The sequence below is a fragment of the Dendrobates tinctorius genome, unplaced genomic scaffold (genome assembly GCF_039654945.1).
Source record: "Dendrobates tinctorius isolate UK_male_01 unplaced genomic scaffold, ASM3965494v1 ptg000089l, whole genome shotgun sequence".
Lineage (NCBI taxonomy): Eukaryota > Metazoa > Chordata > Amphibia > Anura > Dendrobatidae > Dendrobates > Dendrobates tinctorius.
Window position 1 is genome coordinate 16507314 of NW_027361757.1, and position 14986 is coordinate 16522299.

Below are 14986 nucleotides of genomic sequence, written 5' to 3' on the forward strand. Positions count from 1 at the left end.
CAGCCAATACATCTTTTTACTGACCTGAGATACAAGACTATCATCCCCATACAGGTGACAATCCGGCAGCTGGCCACTATAGCTGACAACTTGCTGTATCACAAATTATCAGTGTTGACACCGTCCATATCTGTTTAACCCCTTAGTTGCTGCTGTCAAAAGTGACATCATATAAATGGTTAATAGATTGTGGGCGCTTCCACTTTAATCTAATTGACAGACCGAGATCATGATTGTGTGGTCCTGATATTTGCCATAGCATTTCATGGCCAAATAGCGGCCTTAAGGGGTTTTTACACATAGCGATATCGCTATAACATGACCGATTTTGTGACGTTATAGCGATATCGCTATGTGTGATACTTACGTCCGACCGGCTCCCTCACTGTCCATCGCAAATGTCTAGCTCCATTTCTCATCGTCAGCTTCCTGCTGGCGCCGACGAGCGACGCGTGGAGGCGGGCGGGAGGACGCCAGGATCGCTGTGTGTGAAAGGGGAGTATCGTGCGCTGCGTCGCTGCTGCATCGCTGTGAGGTCTGCCTGGGTGGCAGCTCACTAGCAATCATTTAGCGATGCACCAGCGATCCTGACCGGGACGGATCGCTAAAAGTAAAAGGGCCTTTAGAGTCTCCTGGCTATAGCGGCCCTTCAGAAGTTAGGCCGGGATCACACATGCGAGAAACTCGGATGAGTCTCGCATGTTAATACCCGGCACTGCCACCGGTACTCAGATCGGAGCGTGCGGTTGCATAGCAATACATGGAGCCACACGCTCCGCTCCTGAGTGCCGGCAGCTGTGCCGGGTATTAAGATGTGAGCCTCGGCCGAGTTTCTCGCATGTGTGATCCCCGCCTTAGCGACATTTAGGTGGTTAACACTTTTTCATTCCGGCTATACCACTTTGCATTAATTCCTGAAGATCACCTGAAGGGTTAATAAACTAACAGAAGTTTTCAATATGTCAGGGGGTGCTGTTTTTAAAATGGTATCACGTTTGGGGTTTTCCAATATATAGCATCCCCAGTCACTTCAAACCAGGATAGGTCCCTCAAAAAAATAAATTTTGTAAATTTCCTTGAAAAAATGAAAAATTACTGCTACATTTTTAAACCTCCTGAAAGGCTAACAAAATAAATTAGTGTTTTAAAAATGGTGCTGATGTAAAGCAGACATGTGGGAAATGTTATTTATTAATGTTTGTGTGTGGTATGACTATCTGGATTAAGGGGATAATCATGCAAAGTTTGAAAATTGCTTTTTTACTTTTTTGTCAAGTTTCTGATTTTTTTTATTTTTTTTATATAAACAAAACATATCAACCTAAATTTAACATTATCATAATGTGCCACGAAAAAACAATCTCAAATCATTGGGATTTTTTGAAGCATTTCATCACCACATAAAGTGACATTGGTCAGAATTTTAAAAATTGGCCGTCACTAAGGGGTTAACCACACAACCCCCCCCACCACACATTTAGGGCATGTTCCCTTGTAGTGTAATGCTTCCTCCCACTGTGTCCACACCAAAATACATAAGAGCAATGCGTTCTTTTGCTGTTTAGTGTGTCTAATGCTGCGGGGGAGGTTTCCGTTTCTGGTGTGTATTAGACTAGATTTTTTTTTTTTTTTTTTATTATTAGTGCAGAATGACAATTTTCTCTTCCAAACACAACTCCAATGTTACATGTTTTTTCAGGGTCTATATAGAAGTCTACAGGGAAAAAAATGTAGCAAAATCCACAGTGGGCAATTGTTTTTATGATATCACATTCACTTTACTATTAAAAACAGCAAATTATTGGCTGCATTTACATTAAGTGGGAACATGGCCTAAAGGCCCTTTAAGATGTACAGATTTATATGCAAGTCAACCAGCACTTGTTTACAGAGACTGTCCGCATAGAATGACTGTTCAAACCCAGCACAGGCGCTCTGTACATCACGGCAGGGCCAGTCCTTTATATACACCTTCCCCCTCTATGTCCTCCCTTCTCTGGCCCTATGAAGCCAGAGCTGTCAGAGGATGTGCATAGAAATGATTGGCCCCGCCATGATTTACAGAGCGCTTGTACTTGGTTTGAACAGTCAGTCATTCTGTGCCCTTTAATGGACAAGTCAAAAAAACCTGATGAGTAACAAACTATCATTAATATGAGCATTCTTACCTCACACAGCATCATGTGGTTGGCGGCACAGCCGTTTACATGGGGCTACTTGCCGGTTATTTTCTTTTGCAGTCAAACGATCTGGTCAAGAGTGCTTTGATTTTTCATTGGTCGATCACTGGTATGTTGACGCAGGCTGATAATCGTGAGCTAGTGTTCCCGCAAACATTCATTCACAGATCACGGACACTTCTAAATGGGCTTTTAACGTGCCATATGCATGGCCACACTCGTTCTACGCGAGTCACAGTCTAACCTTTTGCTAAAATGTGATCTGGTACTGAATTGGTACAGTTATGCAAGCACCACACCTCAAATCAACTCCAGGCCTTTTATCTGCTTAATTGAGAATGACATAATGAAGGGATTGCCCACACCTGTCCATGAAATAGCCTTGGAGTCAATTGTCCAATTACTTTTGGTCCCTTTAAAAACAGGGTGGCACATGTTAAGGAGCTGAAACTCCTAAACCCTTCATCCAATTTTAATGTGGATACCCTCAAATGAAAGCTGAAAGTCTGAACTTCAACTGTATCTGAATTTTTTGTTAAAATTCATTGTGGTAATGTCTAGAACCAAAATTAGAAAAATGTTGTTTCTGTCCAAATATATACGGACCGAACTGTAGATACTGTGAGTCCTTAAAATGGATCTGTCAGTAGGATCAACCTTCTTAAGACAACTATATGGGCACATACATCATAGGAAGCTGAATAAAATGATACCTTGATACTTGCGATCCATTGTCTTATTCCAGAGAAATCCATGTTTTTCTTTTACATAAATGAGCTGTTCCAGGCAATGGACCGAACACTGATCTGCATGAGAATCTGCCTCCAGAGATTATTTTACATAAGAGGGCATTGCCAGTGTGATATGTGATGGCCGCTCCCTGCTCTCTCTGTAGAGCTGTGTATGATTATACCCGACATCGACAGGTTCCTCACAGCTTCAATCTCACAGGCAGGCAGTGTTGCGCTAGAGCAGACCTGTGAGATCTGCAGCTGCTATCGTGTTTGTAAGAAGACAAAGTTCAGTTCTGCTGTCCTGTGTTAGTTACATGTCTGATATCCTTCCATTTAAAATAAGCCCTAGAGGAAGATTTTCAATGTTATGTCAATAGGTCTTAACAGCTCATTTACATAATAAGAAAAATGTGGATTTCTCTAGAATAAGTTTTTATATTTTGCACATATGAATCTCAAAACTTGGATCTTTAAAGTCTGAGTTTCACATGATCACAAAGCTACCAAATTCTGACCCTAAAGCAAAACTAACAGTATCATAGTAGACGTACAGAAGTCTATACTGTGACATTACATTTTTTCTAGAACCCATAGGCTTAAATGGGCAAGTCTCATACGCTTTCAGTCAAATCACATCATACTGCAACTTTTTCAGATTATGTCAGTGAAAAAAAACAGCCATCTGCCCTGCCTCATTGAGTAACATGTGTCATTAGGACGGCACTCGTTTATACAGTGGCGTGCGAGCACTTATTCTCCAAGTTTTACATTTCGCCATATAACATGCCAGGAGTCAGATACTGTCATTTTCATGCAGCGATTTACTTTCTGATCCTTTACTTAAAACACCATTTTTATGTCATAAAGCTCCACCATGTAATGTATTCAGTAATTCAGCAATTGATACGTAAGGGGAGAGAGATTTCTTACACCTCTGATCAGGAATCCTTTCAAACTAGCAGTATTTTCTATCAGAGGTTTCCTTGAAGGGTACCTGCCACCTCGGAAAATGCTAGCTTACCTTTAGCTATACTGAATGTACAGATAAGTACAGTAGTTTAACAATGCTGCCTTTACTAGACATGTGGCTCCCAGGAGAGAAAGAACTTATTTCCTCCAAGGAGCCACCGGCTTTCAGTCATGGAGGTGTGCACTGTAATGATTCCGTGGCACTTTTACAGCCAACTCTAAGGCAAATCTCTGCAGAGCGAGATATCAAAAGTAGAGTTGAGCAAATTGGCTCGGGTCCTCGCTTATTCAGCAAGCTATAGCGCTTATCGAATAAGCTACAGGGGGAACCCAGATATATAGAGCGCGCCGGTTGATCTGCGGCGCCGCTGTGTCACAGTCACAGCACATGCTTGGAGAGCCCAACTCTTTATAGAGAGCCTGTGTGTTGGGCTCTCCAAGCATGTGCTGTGACTGTGACGCAGCCGCAACACATGCAGCTGCGTCACTGATCAGCTGAATAAGAGGGGACACAAACAAATTCACTCAACTCTAATCAAAAGATCCAGGGGGGGCATGCTTACAGGCACAGCTCACAGGATAGTGAGCAGTGACTAACAGCACAGTGCATGACCCTATGACAAAGCCAATGACTCTTGGGAGGAAATACGTTCACTCCCTCCTGGTAGCTGCACTTTCAGTAAAGCATCCGGGCAGCATTATTTGCCTGCAAAAGAAATTATGTCTGCAGGTAAAAAGCATTTTTCAATTTAACAGGTTCCCTTTAAATAAATAATGTTAATAGCCATTTTAGACGGCTTCTAATGACAGGAAAGCTAGCGCTCACACTCTTCCTCATGGCTTGCCTCCTATTTCCTGCAGGGCCATCACATATGTGCCACTGATTGAAGGTTTATTTTACTATTCTGCCTTGCTCAGCATGAGTACCCTTCGCAGTACGTTTTCTTCTATATTATTTATTGCATAATTATGCATACTGTATTTTAATTTTATTCCGATTGTTAGATAAATGTGCATTTTCATATGCTTAAACACACTTTTAAAGGGAACCTGTCACCGGGTTATTCCCACATACCCTATGGCCACCACCTTTCAGACCTGTGTTACAGTCGCCCTGCAAAGCAAAAAGAAAAAAAACCAAAACATCCCTACAGGGCGGTCCTGTTCAATGGGCATCGCTGGTCTAGGTCTGGCCTCCTCCTCTGCTTTGTGCGGATGACACATCCTGTGTCATCCAGTGTCCAGAATCACGCTACCGTGCAGGCACACACACACACACACAGGGCAGAAAGAAGTGCACCTGCGCAGGAGCGCAATGCTGGACACTGAGTGACACAGGATGTGTCATCCGCACAAAGCAGAAAAGGAGGCCAGACCTAGACCAGACTGCGCGAGTATAATGAAACGGTCATTTTTTCGTTCTGTAGTAGGCCGGCTTGGCCTCCAGAAGGCTCTAACACAGGGCCGATGGTTATATGGCACAAACCTGGTGGCAGGTTCCCTTTAAATAGGGCTACTTGAAGCCACTCATTCTGGCATCAGAAATAAGCGATGCTGATGACATTACGACACCACACACCTGCCGAGAAATGTGCACACACGGCAGAGGTGTGTTGTCGAAAAGCCATCAGTATTGGACACTTCAGCGACACACTTTAATGAAAAGTTACACATCTTTCCAATACATTCCAATTCATTAGCACTGCAAACTAATCGTGGCAGAAGTAATATTGGGGCTGCTGATGCATTTATCACACAGAAGTTTGCGCAGACCTGAGAAACGGTTGCAAACTCTTCGCTTCAGTTCTACACCCGGTTTCAGCTTGTTTTCTGTCAGTGAATGAAAACATCCTTGCTCATATCCAGAAATCAAGAAAAGGATGAGAAACAGCAAGTATACCAGAAAACAGCTGCATAACTTCATTACACAAAGCTAAAATTTATATAAACCGCGTTTAAGCCTGACAACAGCAAGACTTTGGGTTCAATATCCCTTGATCAACTTTATTGGAACCAGCACAAATTGGCTTATGATTAAAGAGAGGAGATAGAAATGAAATAATTACATTTTACAAATGTTTCCACATGAAGTACAATTGTAATTCACTATTTTAAGATCACTTTATTTCCCGACCTTCCCCTATTATACAGTGAGTGAGGAAACACAAAGAATAAATATAGCAAAGGATTCAGCAAAGCTATTGTTTCAAAATCATCAGTGCAAACATCTCTAACATAAAAGTGTGGTAAGAATTCATGATGTCATGATGAGCGGACGTGCTCGGACAAGACGCTATCCGAGCCTGCTCGAGTGTTAGAGTGTCTTCGGCATGCTTGAAAAATGTGAGTCCCTGCAGCTGCTAGAAAGCCGCAACACATGCAGAGATTCCCTGTTTATTAGGCAACCCCCTCATGTGCTGCGTCTGTCAAACAGCTGCGAGACATCAGGCTAAAGGGACTCGAACATAGTATTCGAGCACTCCGAACACAATCTGATAACACACGGGCATGCTCAGATAACACCTTATTCGAGCACGTTCGCTCATCACTAATAAGAATGCCACCTCTTGCTCCCCGGAACCTCTAGTGCTGTACTGAAAAACACGGCCACCGTGGGGAGGGTGCAAGTGCAATATGATCCACTGGTTTCCGAGACAGTACATCCCAAAAAAACGAAAACAAGTATTTCATCCAGAATGTTTTTGTCTGAAAATTTTATTTCAGTTTTCTGAACACTCTAAAGCCCCAATGCTTCAGATGTTACACAAGTGTCCAGACAGCATTAACAAAAATTAAATGTTCTAAATTACAAATCTTTCCTGTGTAAGATCTTCAGAAAGAGAAAAAAAAAAAACCCAACATACACACTCCATGAAGGAAAACCAATGTCTCATGCAATGGCAGGCAAGATGTGGAAAGCCACCTGACGCCACAGATTTTTGTACACAGAATCATCTTAAAAAAAAAAAAAAAAGATCTGTAATAAACCTGTACATCCAAATACAATTAGGATCTAAACCTAAGTTACATTAATGTTATATACATGTAATTCCCCTTTCATATTTTAAAGTAAAGCCTTCATTGAGCCCCAACAAAACAGAAAAAGAAAAAAAAAAAAAATTAAAAAACATTATGTCAAGACAGACAACAAACCAAAATCAATGTTGGAAGGAGAGGGGGGTGACTACAGTGGAGTTAAAATGTCTTTCTGCGGACCACAAAATGGCCTTAAAAACAAATTCTATTCCTTTAAATGATTTTACAGTCAACCGCAGGGTGGAGAACATTTGCTTTCAGTCCTTTACATGGATTGTTAAAATGCAGTTTCATTGTGTTCTTTCAAAGATAAATACGTGGGAGATTGGTCCAAGTGCATGAGAAGCCGATATTACATGCAGATTTCTTTATTTTTCCGGGGTGCGGAAGTTATTGGACACAGAAAACCATTAAGATACCCACAGGCAAAATATCAACGTACATATCTAAAGTGGCAACGGAGAGAAAAGGAAGTTTCCTGGAACAGCAATATTACACAGTTTAGAGGGTACCAAGAAGACTACTAATCAACTAGTTGGAGCAGCCAAGATTCCCTCTTACTTATTGAATGGAACAAACGCATTAAATAAATCGCGAGTCCTCTTCACTGAAGAGAGCTAGTCTATTCATCTTTTATGAGCTTGTGGATTTTTTGGGGGGTGGGGGATGATTAGCCATGTATTGTAGTAACTGCTTACTGCATATAATCCGAGCATTGGCTGTGACTTGTTGGAAAGAGCAGTCTGTAAAAAAAACTAGGATCAATGAAATAGATGTCATTTTAAGCCAGTACCCGGTGTTAAAACCCAATCTCTTCTCGCACTAATGTGCATGTTTCACCCCCCGGCCGAAGGGGAGAAAAAGTAACTGATCCACAGTTCTTATTTCTGCCAGATATGTTAGTCAGTCAATCTTCACATTAGTGTAAATTTTCCGGACAAAGGCACTTGTTCCCATGTAACCAATCGCTCCTAGAAGACAAATAAAACGTAATCAGAAGGTGTACACCGTAATTGCTGTCTACAGACTGACCTGTCGTGTCAACACTTCCTTAACCCCTTCCCGATGTAGGAAGTACGTGTGCACTGACTGACAGCAACGACCAGAGCCATCTCCAGTTGCTGCTGCTTAACCATTCGGATACCACCATCAATCTTTGACATTAACATTTAAATAGTTCTGTTGTGTGCCTGAACATTTGGTGCCCATCAGCACCCCACAACGAAATTTCAGGGGGGCCGATGGGTTACCATGGGAGCGTGCTGAAAAGGCCCCTGTCAGCACCATCTTTGTACCCACGTGAAAAAGCCACAGGATGGGAGATCAGAATTTTAACTATATAATGCAGGCCCTCTCACAGCTCCAGCAACTAAATAATATAGAATTGTCTGAGAAAAAAAAAAAAGTTAGTCACAATTTTCTATTACTACTGAGATTATTTTTAACCTAACCCTATACAGATGTGGTATCAATTGTGCAGAATCATGTTCAAGGGCATCTTTACAGCACGCCAGGGGTGGACACACAAATGGTGCCACCGCACAGGAGCCTAAGAGGTAATGGTGGACACCTTCCGCTCCAGCAAGCAGCTTTTGTCACAGACACAAAGGGGTTCATTAGGTTGAGCCGCACATCTGTAAAATGCCCATATACTTTCTGGAAACGATGCCTCTCTGTCTGTTGGCCACTGTTGCAAAAAGAAAGCCATAAAAACTCGATCCAGTCAAGTCAACGGCAGATTTTTTTTTTCCTGCACCATCATTTCACCCTACTTTGGAATTGTTTTCACCACATGATATGGTAAAGTGAACAAGGTCATTCAATACTACAATCCACAAACAAGCCCTCATATGGCCATGTTAACAGAAAAATAAAAAGTTACGGCTCTAGGGGGTTAAAAAAAAAAAATAGTGGAAAGAGGAGGAAACAAAGTAAATTCACAGATGGGAAGGGGTTAAAGGCTATGTATAACATTGCACATAATTTCCACTGTTCATTTGTTTCTTAAAACTTTCAAAATACTTTTTCAAAAATGTCTTATTTTGCTGCTGCAAAATCTATGAAAGTCCATTACAAAGATAAGTGCGCTGCCAAACTGATACAAATTGGTTAAAGCTCCTTCTCACTGATGGCTCTCTGCTCTCCCACCTCCTCTCTTTCATCGTTACATAAAGCAAGCAGCAGAGAAAAGTTTGTAAAAGAAAAATCTCCAAGAGCTGGAAAAAGAAAAAAGTCTGGACAATGTCAGGGAGGGCAGAGAAAACAGACTACAGAAAAGGAGGAAAGCGTATGAAAATTAAACAAGTGCAGGATAGCTTTCACTATTCCATCCGAGTGGACTTCCAGTGACAATACTGGAAACATTGATTTTAGCATTTGTATAAAAAAAAACAAAAAAAAAAAATCAACACGCATTGCATTTGTTTGACAATGCACTAAATACTCACCGCACATAATTCCCAAAGCTGTGCTAAATACTGCCATATATCCAAAGTAAAATGATGTTTGAAACAATCCATACATTCTAGTGGGAAAAGAATGAAAAAAACACTTAAATACAGGAAAAAAAAAAAAAGGAGAAAACATGTCTATGTATATTCTCTGAAAAAAGTTTAAGTTGACATTTTCACATCATTTCATAATTGATTAATTTGAGATCAGATTGTGAGCTCTGGGACTGAAGTCAGTCTCTGTACACTGCTACAATATACCGTATGTCATTTGAAACATTTCTGATGGCGGGTTCCATGTAAACCAAATCCACCGCTTAACAACTCATCACAGAACTTCACCGACACCTGTAATTAAATGGAGCGGGTGGACTTCGCTGCTGACTTTACTCAGTGTCTGCTCGTCCATTCCTGAAAAGGCCAGAACAGGAGTCTATGACAATTTATTTAAAGGTGTAATTCCATCACCAAAATACTATCCTAATATGTAGTAGGTATAATGATATTAGTAAATACCTCCAGTTAGAAATGTTGTATAGTTTTTCTGATTTGCTATGTCTCTTTCCTCATGTGCCGGCATTGCAGGACCTTAGGTATCAGGGTGTGGAGTAAGTAAGCCAATCCCCCGAGTCCACAGAGCATGTACATAAAGTTCAACACAGATTTAACTCAACTAAAAGCCGAGATCCTTAGATAGTTACGACCACTAGCCATTAGCTAACTTACTGTATCAGTGGTCGTAACCATGAATACTCCAAGATCCTGCAATGCCTGCACATGAGGAAAGACATAGAAATGTAGTGTAGTTTTTCTGATTCGCTATTTGGAGGGATTTGCTAATATTATTACACCTATTACATATTGGGATAGGATCTTGGCTATGGGAATACCCCCTTTAACTATTTTTTGCCAGTACGGGCTATTTCAGATGTCTGTGATCACCACTCTGGTCTCTGATCGCAATACATGGACTAGCAGTGCGTCTTACGACCCAGATCACGACTGCTTCACAGTGGTCATGCTCGGTTCAGGAGACGCACAGTCAGTACATGCAGTGTGATACGATATTGGACCGATGATCACGGACATCTGAAAGAGCCCTTATATTTTTCATTCGGAATATAACTATTTTGTGCTATTAACATCTGACCGAATAAAGAACCAAGCACAATATAAGTTACTTACTTTGTTTTGAAAAAGTAATAGTAAAATGAATACATGTAAACATAAATTGCAGTGGAGGCGGCAGAAAGGAAACTTGTCCATTGCCTGGGAGGGAAAAAAAAAAATGAAATCGTTAATCTTCACACCTACATACACTACCAAAAATGCTGAAATATAGCCTAAATACTAATGGCATTTGTTATGCCGACATTTTTATGTCCAGAACTAGAAAAACAGCACCACACCTATCGATCTATGGTGCGTTAGGATAATTTTTCACAGCATAGTGATCATAAATTTGCTTTGTAGTTGTAAGAAAATACAATAATTTATCCAGGAAAACACAAACAACCTTGTTTTTGGTTTTTTTTTTTTACAAAAACAAAAGCATGAAGGCACTTACCAGTATGTAAAATCTATCTTTATTTAGTAGAAAACTTAGAAATGGTGAGGAGCCAGGGAGGCTCAGATCAGCAGCATGGAATGGGCCAGATGAAGCAAAGGGAACGTAAGACTGCCACTGACCTTTCCATGCTGCCATTCCGTGCCTCCTCGTCCTGTTGTCGTTTTAAAGTTTTCTAACAGAGAAAGAATTTGACATTCTGGTGAGCAACTACACGCGTTATTGGATGGACTTCATCCTGAGCTTGCTTTAATGTAAGACCACCAACAGTGTAGTCATGGGGTCAGGGTCTGTCAATTGATCATTCCGGCCCTGCTGTCATCTTCATTTTTCTGCCATCACAGTGCTGTAATTAAGCCTAGGCTCTGCTGTATGGCCACAAGCACTGCAATCAGGCGTTTTAAAGACACAGACATCTATGACCCATACAACACGGCTTTGCACCTACAGTAGTATCAAAGCCAAGCAGGCCAGTGCTCTTCTGAAGTTAGACTGTATTTCTTTAGGGTAGGGGTGAACATACAAAAGTGGATCTAAAATACTTGTATCAAAATATTCATGATAAAATAAAAATGCATTATGTATGCAAAGATCAAATTAAACCCCTGATACCACGGTGGCCTCCCATTTTACTTCCCTGCAGTTGACCACATGCCGTCTACCCAAACACTGGCATAACAAGTGCTCATGCTATATAAACAGGCATCACTACTGAAAGCAATGGTGGGCTGCAGCAGCCACGTGGGTACACAGCAAATGATGAGCTTTAGGAAAGAAAACCGAATGGAAGGGACAACTAAAGCAGTGGGAACGGGGAGCTAGGATTTAATTTTTATTTCTTATTACAAAAGCACATACATGTATGCTTAAAACATTTGTTAAAGGACTTACCACCTATAGTCTTCGGCGTTTAGTAGGAAGTATGTACATACAATCGTTACACACACGGTCACAATGCAGAGAATGACCAGTACTAACATCATAAAGCCATACACATAGTAGATCTTATACGCCCAGAAAGAAGTAAAGATGAAATACCTGCAAGGATTAAAATACATAAATATCACATCAATGAAGAAGCAGCTAAAGAAAAAAACCAAAACAAGAAATTTTTAATTTTTCACTGGTCTAGCGTGTTAGTGGCACCATCTTGATATACTTATAACTTTTTAAAGGGAATCTGTCAGCAGCATAATGCAGGGGCAGAGACTCGGATTCCAAAGATGGGTCACTTACTGGGCTGCTTAGTGTAGTTTCATAAAACTACTTTTATCTGCTCCAGATCTATCAGTTCTTTGAACGCTGATCTCTGTATAACCCTGCAGACACCACCGATTAATAGTTTTCTGTGTACACTGCCAATCAGTAGTGTGAGCGGGGTTTAACAGGGATTATGAATCTGGAGGACTACCTGCAGGGCCGGCTCCAGGTTTTCTTGGGCCCTGGGCTAAAGTCTCAGTGGGCCCCTTTAACACACACCACGATTCATGATGCACCTATACGGCCGATAAATATAGGGTCTTATAGTACAATGCCAAAGATTTCACGTCCTACATTACATAAGTGAGATCTATTGTAAACTCTACAATACCATATATACAGTATAATGCACCGCCCATAGTCATCCATGTAGTATAATGCACCGCCCATAGTCATCCATGTAGTATAATGCACCGCCCATAGTCATCCATGTAGTATAATGCACCGCCCATAGTCATCCATGTAGTATAATGCACAGCCCATAGTCATCCATGTAGTATAATGCACAGCCCATAGTCATCCATGTAGTATAATGCACAGCCCACAGTCATCCATGTAGTATAATGCACAGCCCATAGTCATCCATGTAGTATAATGCACAGCCCATAGTCATCCATGTAGTATAATGCACAGCCCATAGTCATCCATGTAGTACAGTCATGGCCAAAAGTTTTGAGAATGACACAAATATTAAATTTTTACAAAGTCTACTGCTTCATTTTTTCTAATGGCAATTTGCATATACTCCAGAATGTTATAAAGAGTGATCAGCTTAACAGCAATTACTTGCAAAGTCAATATTTGCCTAGAAAATTAACTTTATCCCCCAAAACACATTTCAACATCATTGCAGCCCTGCCTTAAAAGGACCAGCTAACATCGTTTCAGTGATTGCTCCATTAACACAGGTGTGGGTGTTGATGAGGACAGGGCTGGAGATCAATCTGTCATGATTAAGTAAGAATGACACCACTGGACACTTTAAAAGGAGGCTGGTGCTTGGCATCATTGTTTCTCTTCTGTTAACCATGGTTATCTCTAAAGAAACACGTGCAGTCATCATTGCACTGCACAAAAATGGCCTAACAGGGAAGAGTATCGCAGCTAGAAAGATTGCACCTCAGTCAACAATCTATCGCATCATCAAGAACTTCAAGGAGAGAGGTTCCCTTTGTTGCCAAAAAGGCTCCAGGGCGCCCAAGAAAGACCAGCAAGCGCCAGGACCGTCTCTTAAAAGTGTTTCAGCTGCGGGATCGGGCTACCAGCAGTGCAGAGCTTGCTCAGGAATGGCAGCAGGCAGGTGTGAGTGCATCTGCACGCACTGTGAGGCGGAGACTCTTGGAGCAAGGCCTGGTCTCAAGGAGGGCAGCAAAGAAGCCACTTCTCTCCAGGAAAAACATCATGGACAGACTGATATTCTGCAAGAGGTACAGGGAGTGGACTGCTGAGGACTGGGGTAAAGTCATTTTCTCTGATGAATCCCCTTTTCGATTTTTTGGGACATCTGGAAAACGGCTTATTCGGAGAAGACCAGGTGAGCGCTACCACCAGTCTTGTCTCATGCCAACTGTCAAGCATCCTGAAACCATTCATGTGTGGGGTTGCTTCTCAGCCAAGGGAATGGGCTCTCTCTCAGTCTTGCCTAAAAACACAGCCATGAATAAAGAATGGTACCAGAATGTCCTCCAAGAGCAACTTCTCCCAACCGTCCAAGAGCAGTTTGGCGATCAACAATGTCTTTTTCAACATGATGGAGCACCTTGCCATAAAGCATAGGTGATAACTAAATGGCTCAGGGAACAAAACAGAGATTTTGGGACCATGGCCTGGAAACTCCCCAGATCTTAATCCCATTGAGAACTTGTGGTCAATCATTAAGAGACGGGTGGACAAACAAAAACCTTCAAATTCAGACAAAATAAAAGCATTGATTTTGCAAGAATGGACTGCTATCAGTCAGGATTTGATCCAGAAGTTGATTGAGAGCATGCCAGGGAGAATTGCTGAGGTCCTGAAGAAGAAGGGTCAACACTGCAAATATTGACTTGCTGCATTAAATCATTCTAACTGTCAATATAACCTTTTGCTACTCATAATAGGATTGCAATTATATTTCTGTATGTGATAAAAAACATCTGACAAACACACATAAAAACCAGAGGGCAGCAGATCATGTGAAAATATAATATTTGTGTCATTCTCAAAACTTTTGGCCATGACTGTATAATGCACAGCCCATAGTCATCCATGTAGTATAATGCACAGCCCACAGTCATCCATGTAGTATAATGCACAGCCCACAGTCATCCATGTAGTATAATGCACAGCCCACAGTCATCCATGTAGTATAATGCACAGCCCACAGTCATCCATGTAGTATAATGCACAGCCCACAGTCATCCATGTAGTATAATGCACAGCCCACAGTCATCCATGTAGTATAATGCACAGCCCACAGTCATCCATGTAGTATAATGCACAGCCCACAGTCATCCATGTAGTATAATGCACAGCCCACAGTCATCCATGTAGTATAATGCACAGCCCACAGTCATCCATGTAGTATAATGCACAGCCCACAGTCATCCATGTAGTATAATGCACAGCCCACAGTCATCCATGTAGTATAATGCACAGCCCACAGTCATCCATGTAGTATAATGCACAGCCCACAGTCATCCATGTAGTATAATGCACAGCCCATAGTCATCCATGTAGTATAATGCACAGCCCATAGTCATCCATGTAGTATAATGCACAGCCCACAGTCATCCATGTAGTATAATGCAC

General features: G+C 41.5%; 1 protein-coding gene across 2 annotated transcripts in view; it reads right to left on the reverse strand.

Annotated features, from left to right (window-relative positions):
* Positions 1 to 5860: 5860 nt before the first annotated feature.
* TM9SF3 (transmembrane 9 superfamily member 3) overlaps positions 5861 to 14986 on the reverse strand; it is a 92445-nt gene continuing 83319 nt past the window's right edge. For both annotated transcript variants that reach the window (XM_073585856.1, XM_073585857.1), the window contains exons 12-15: positions 11828 to 11974; positions 10555 to 10638; positions 9367 to 9443; positions 5861 to 7890 (exon numbers count right to left, since the gene is read on the reverse strand). In XM_073585856.1, the coding sequence (XP_073441957.1) occupies positions 7823 to 7890; positions 9367 to 9443; positions 10555 to 10638; positions 11828 to 11974 (376 nt within the window). In that variant the 3' untranslated portion in view covers positions 5861 to 7822. The remainder of the gene's footprint in view (positions 7891 to 9366; positions 9444 to 10554; positions 10639 to 11827; positions 11975 to 14986) is intronic.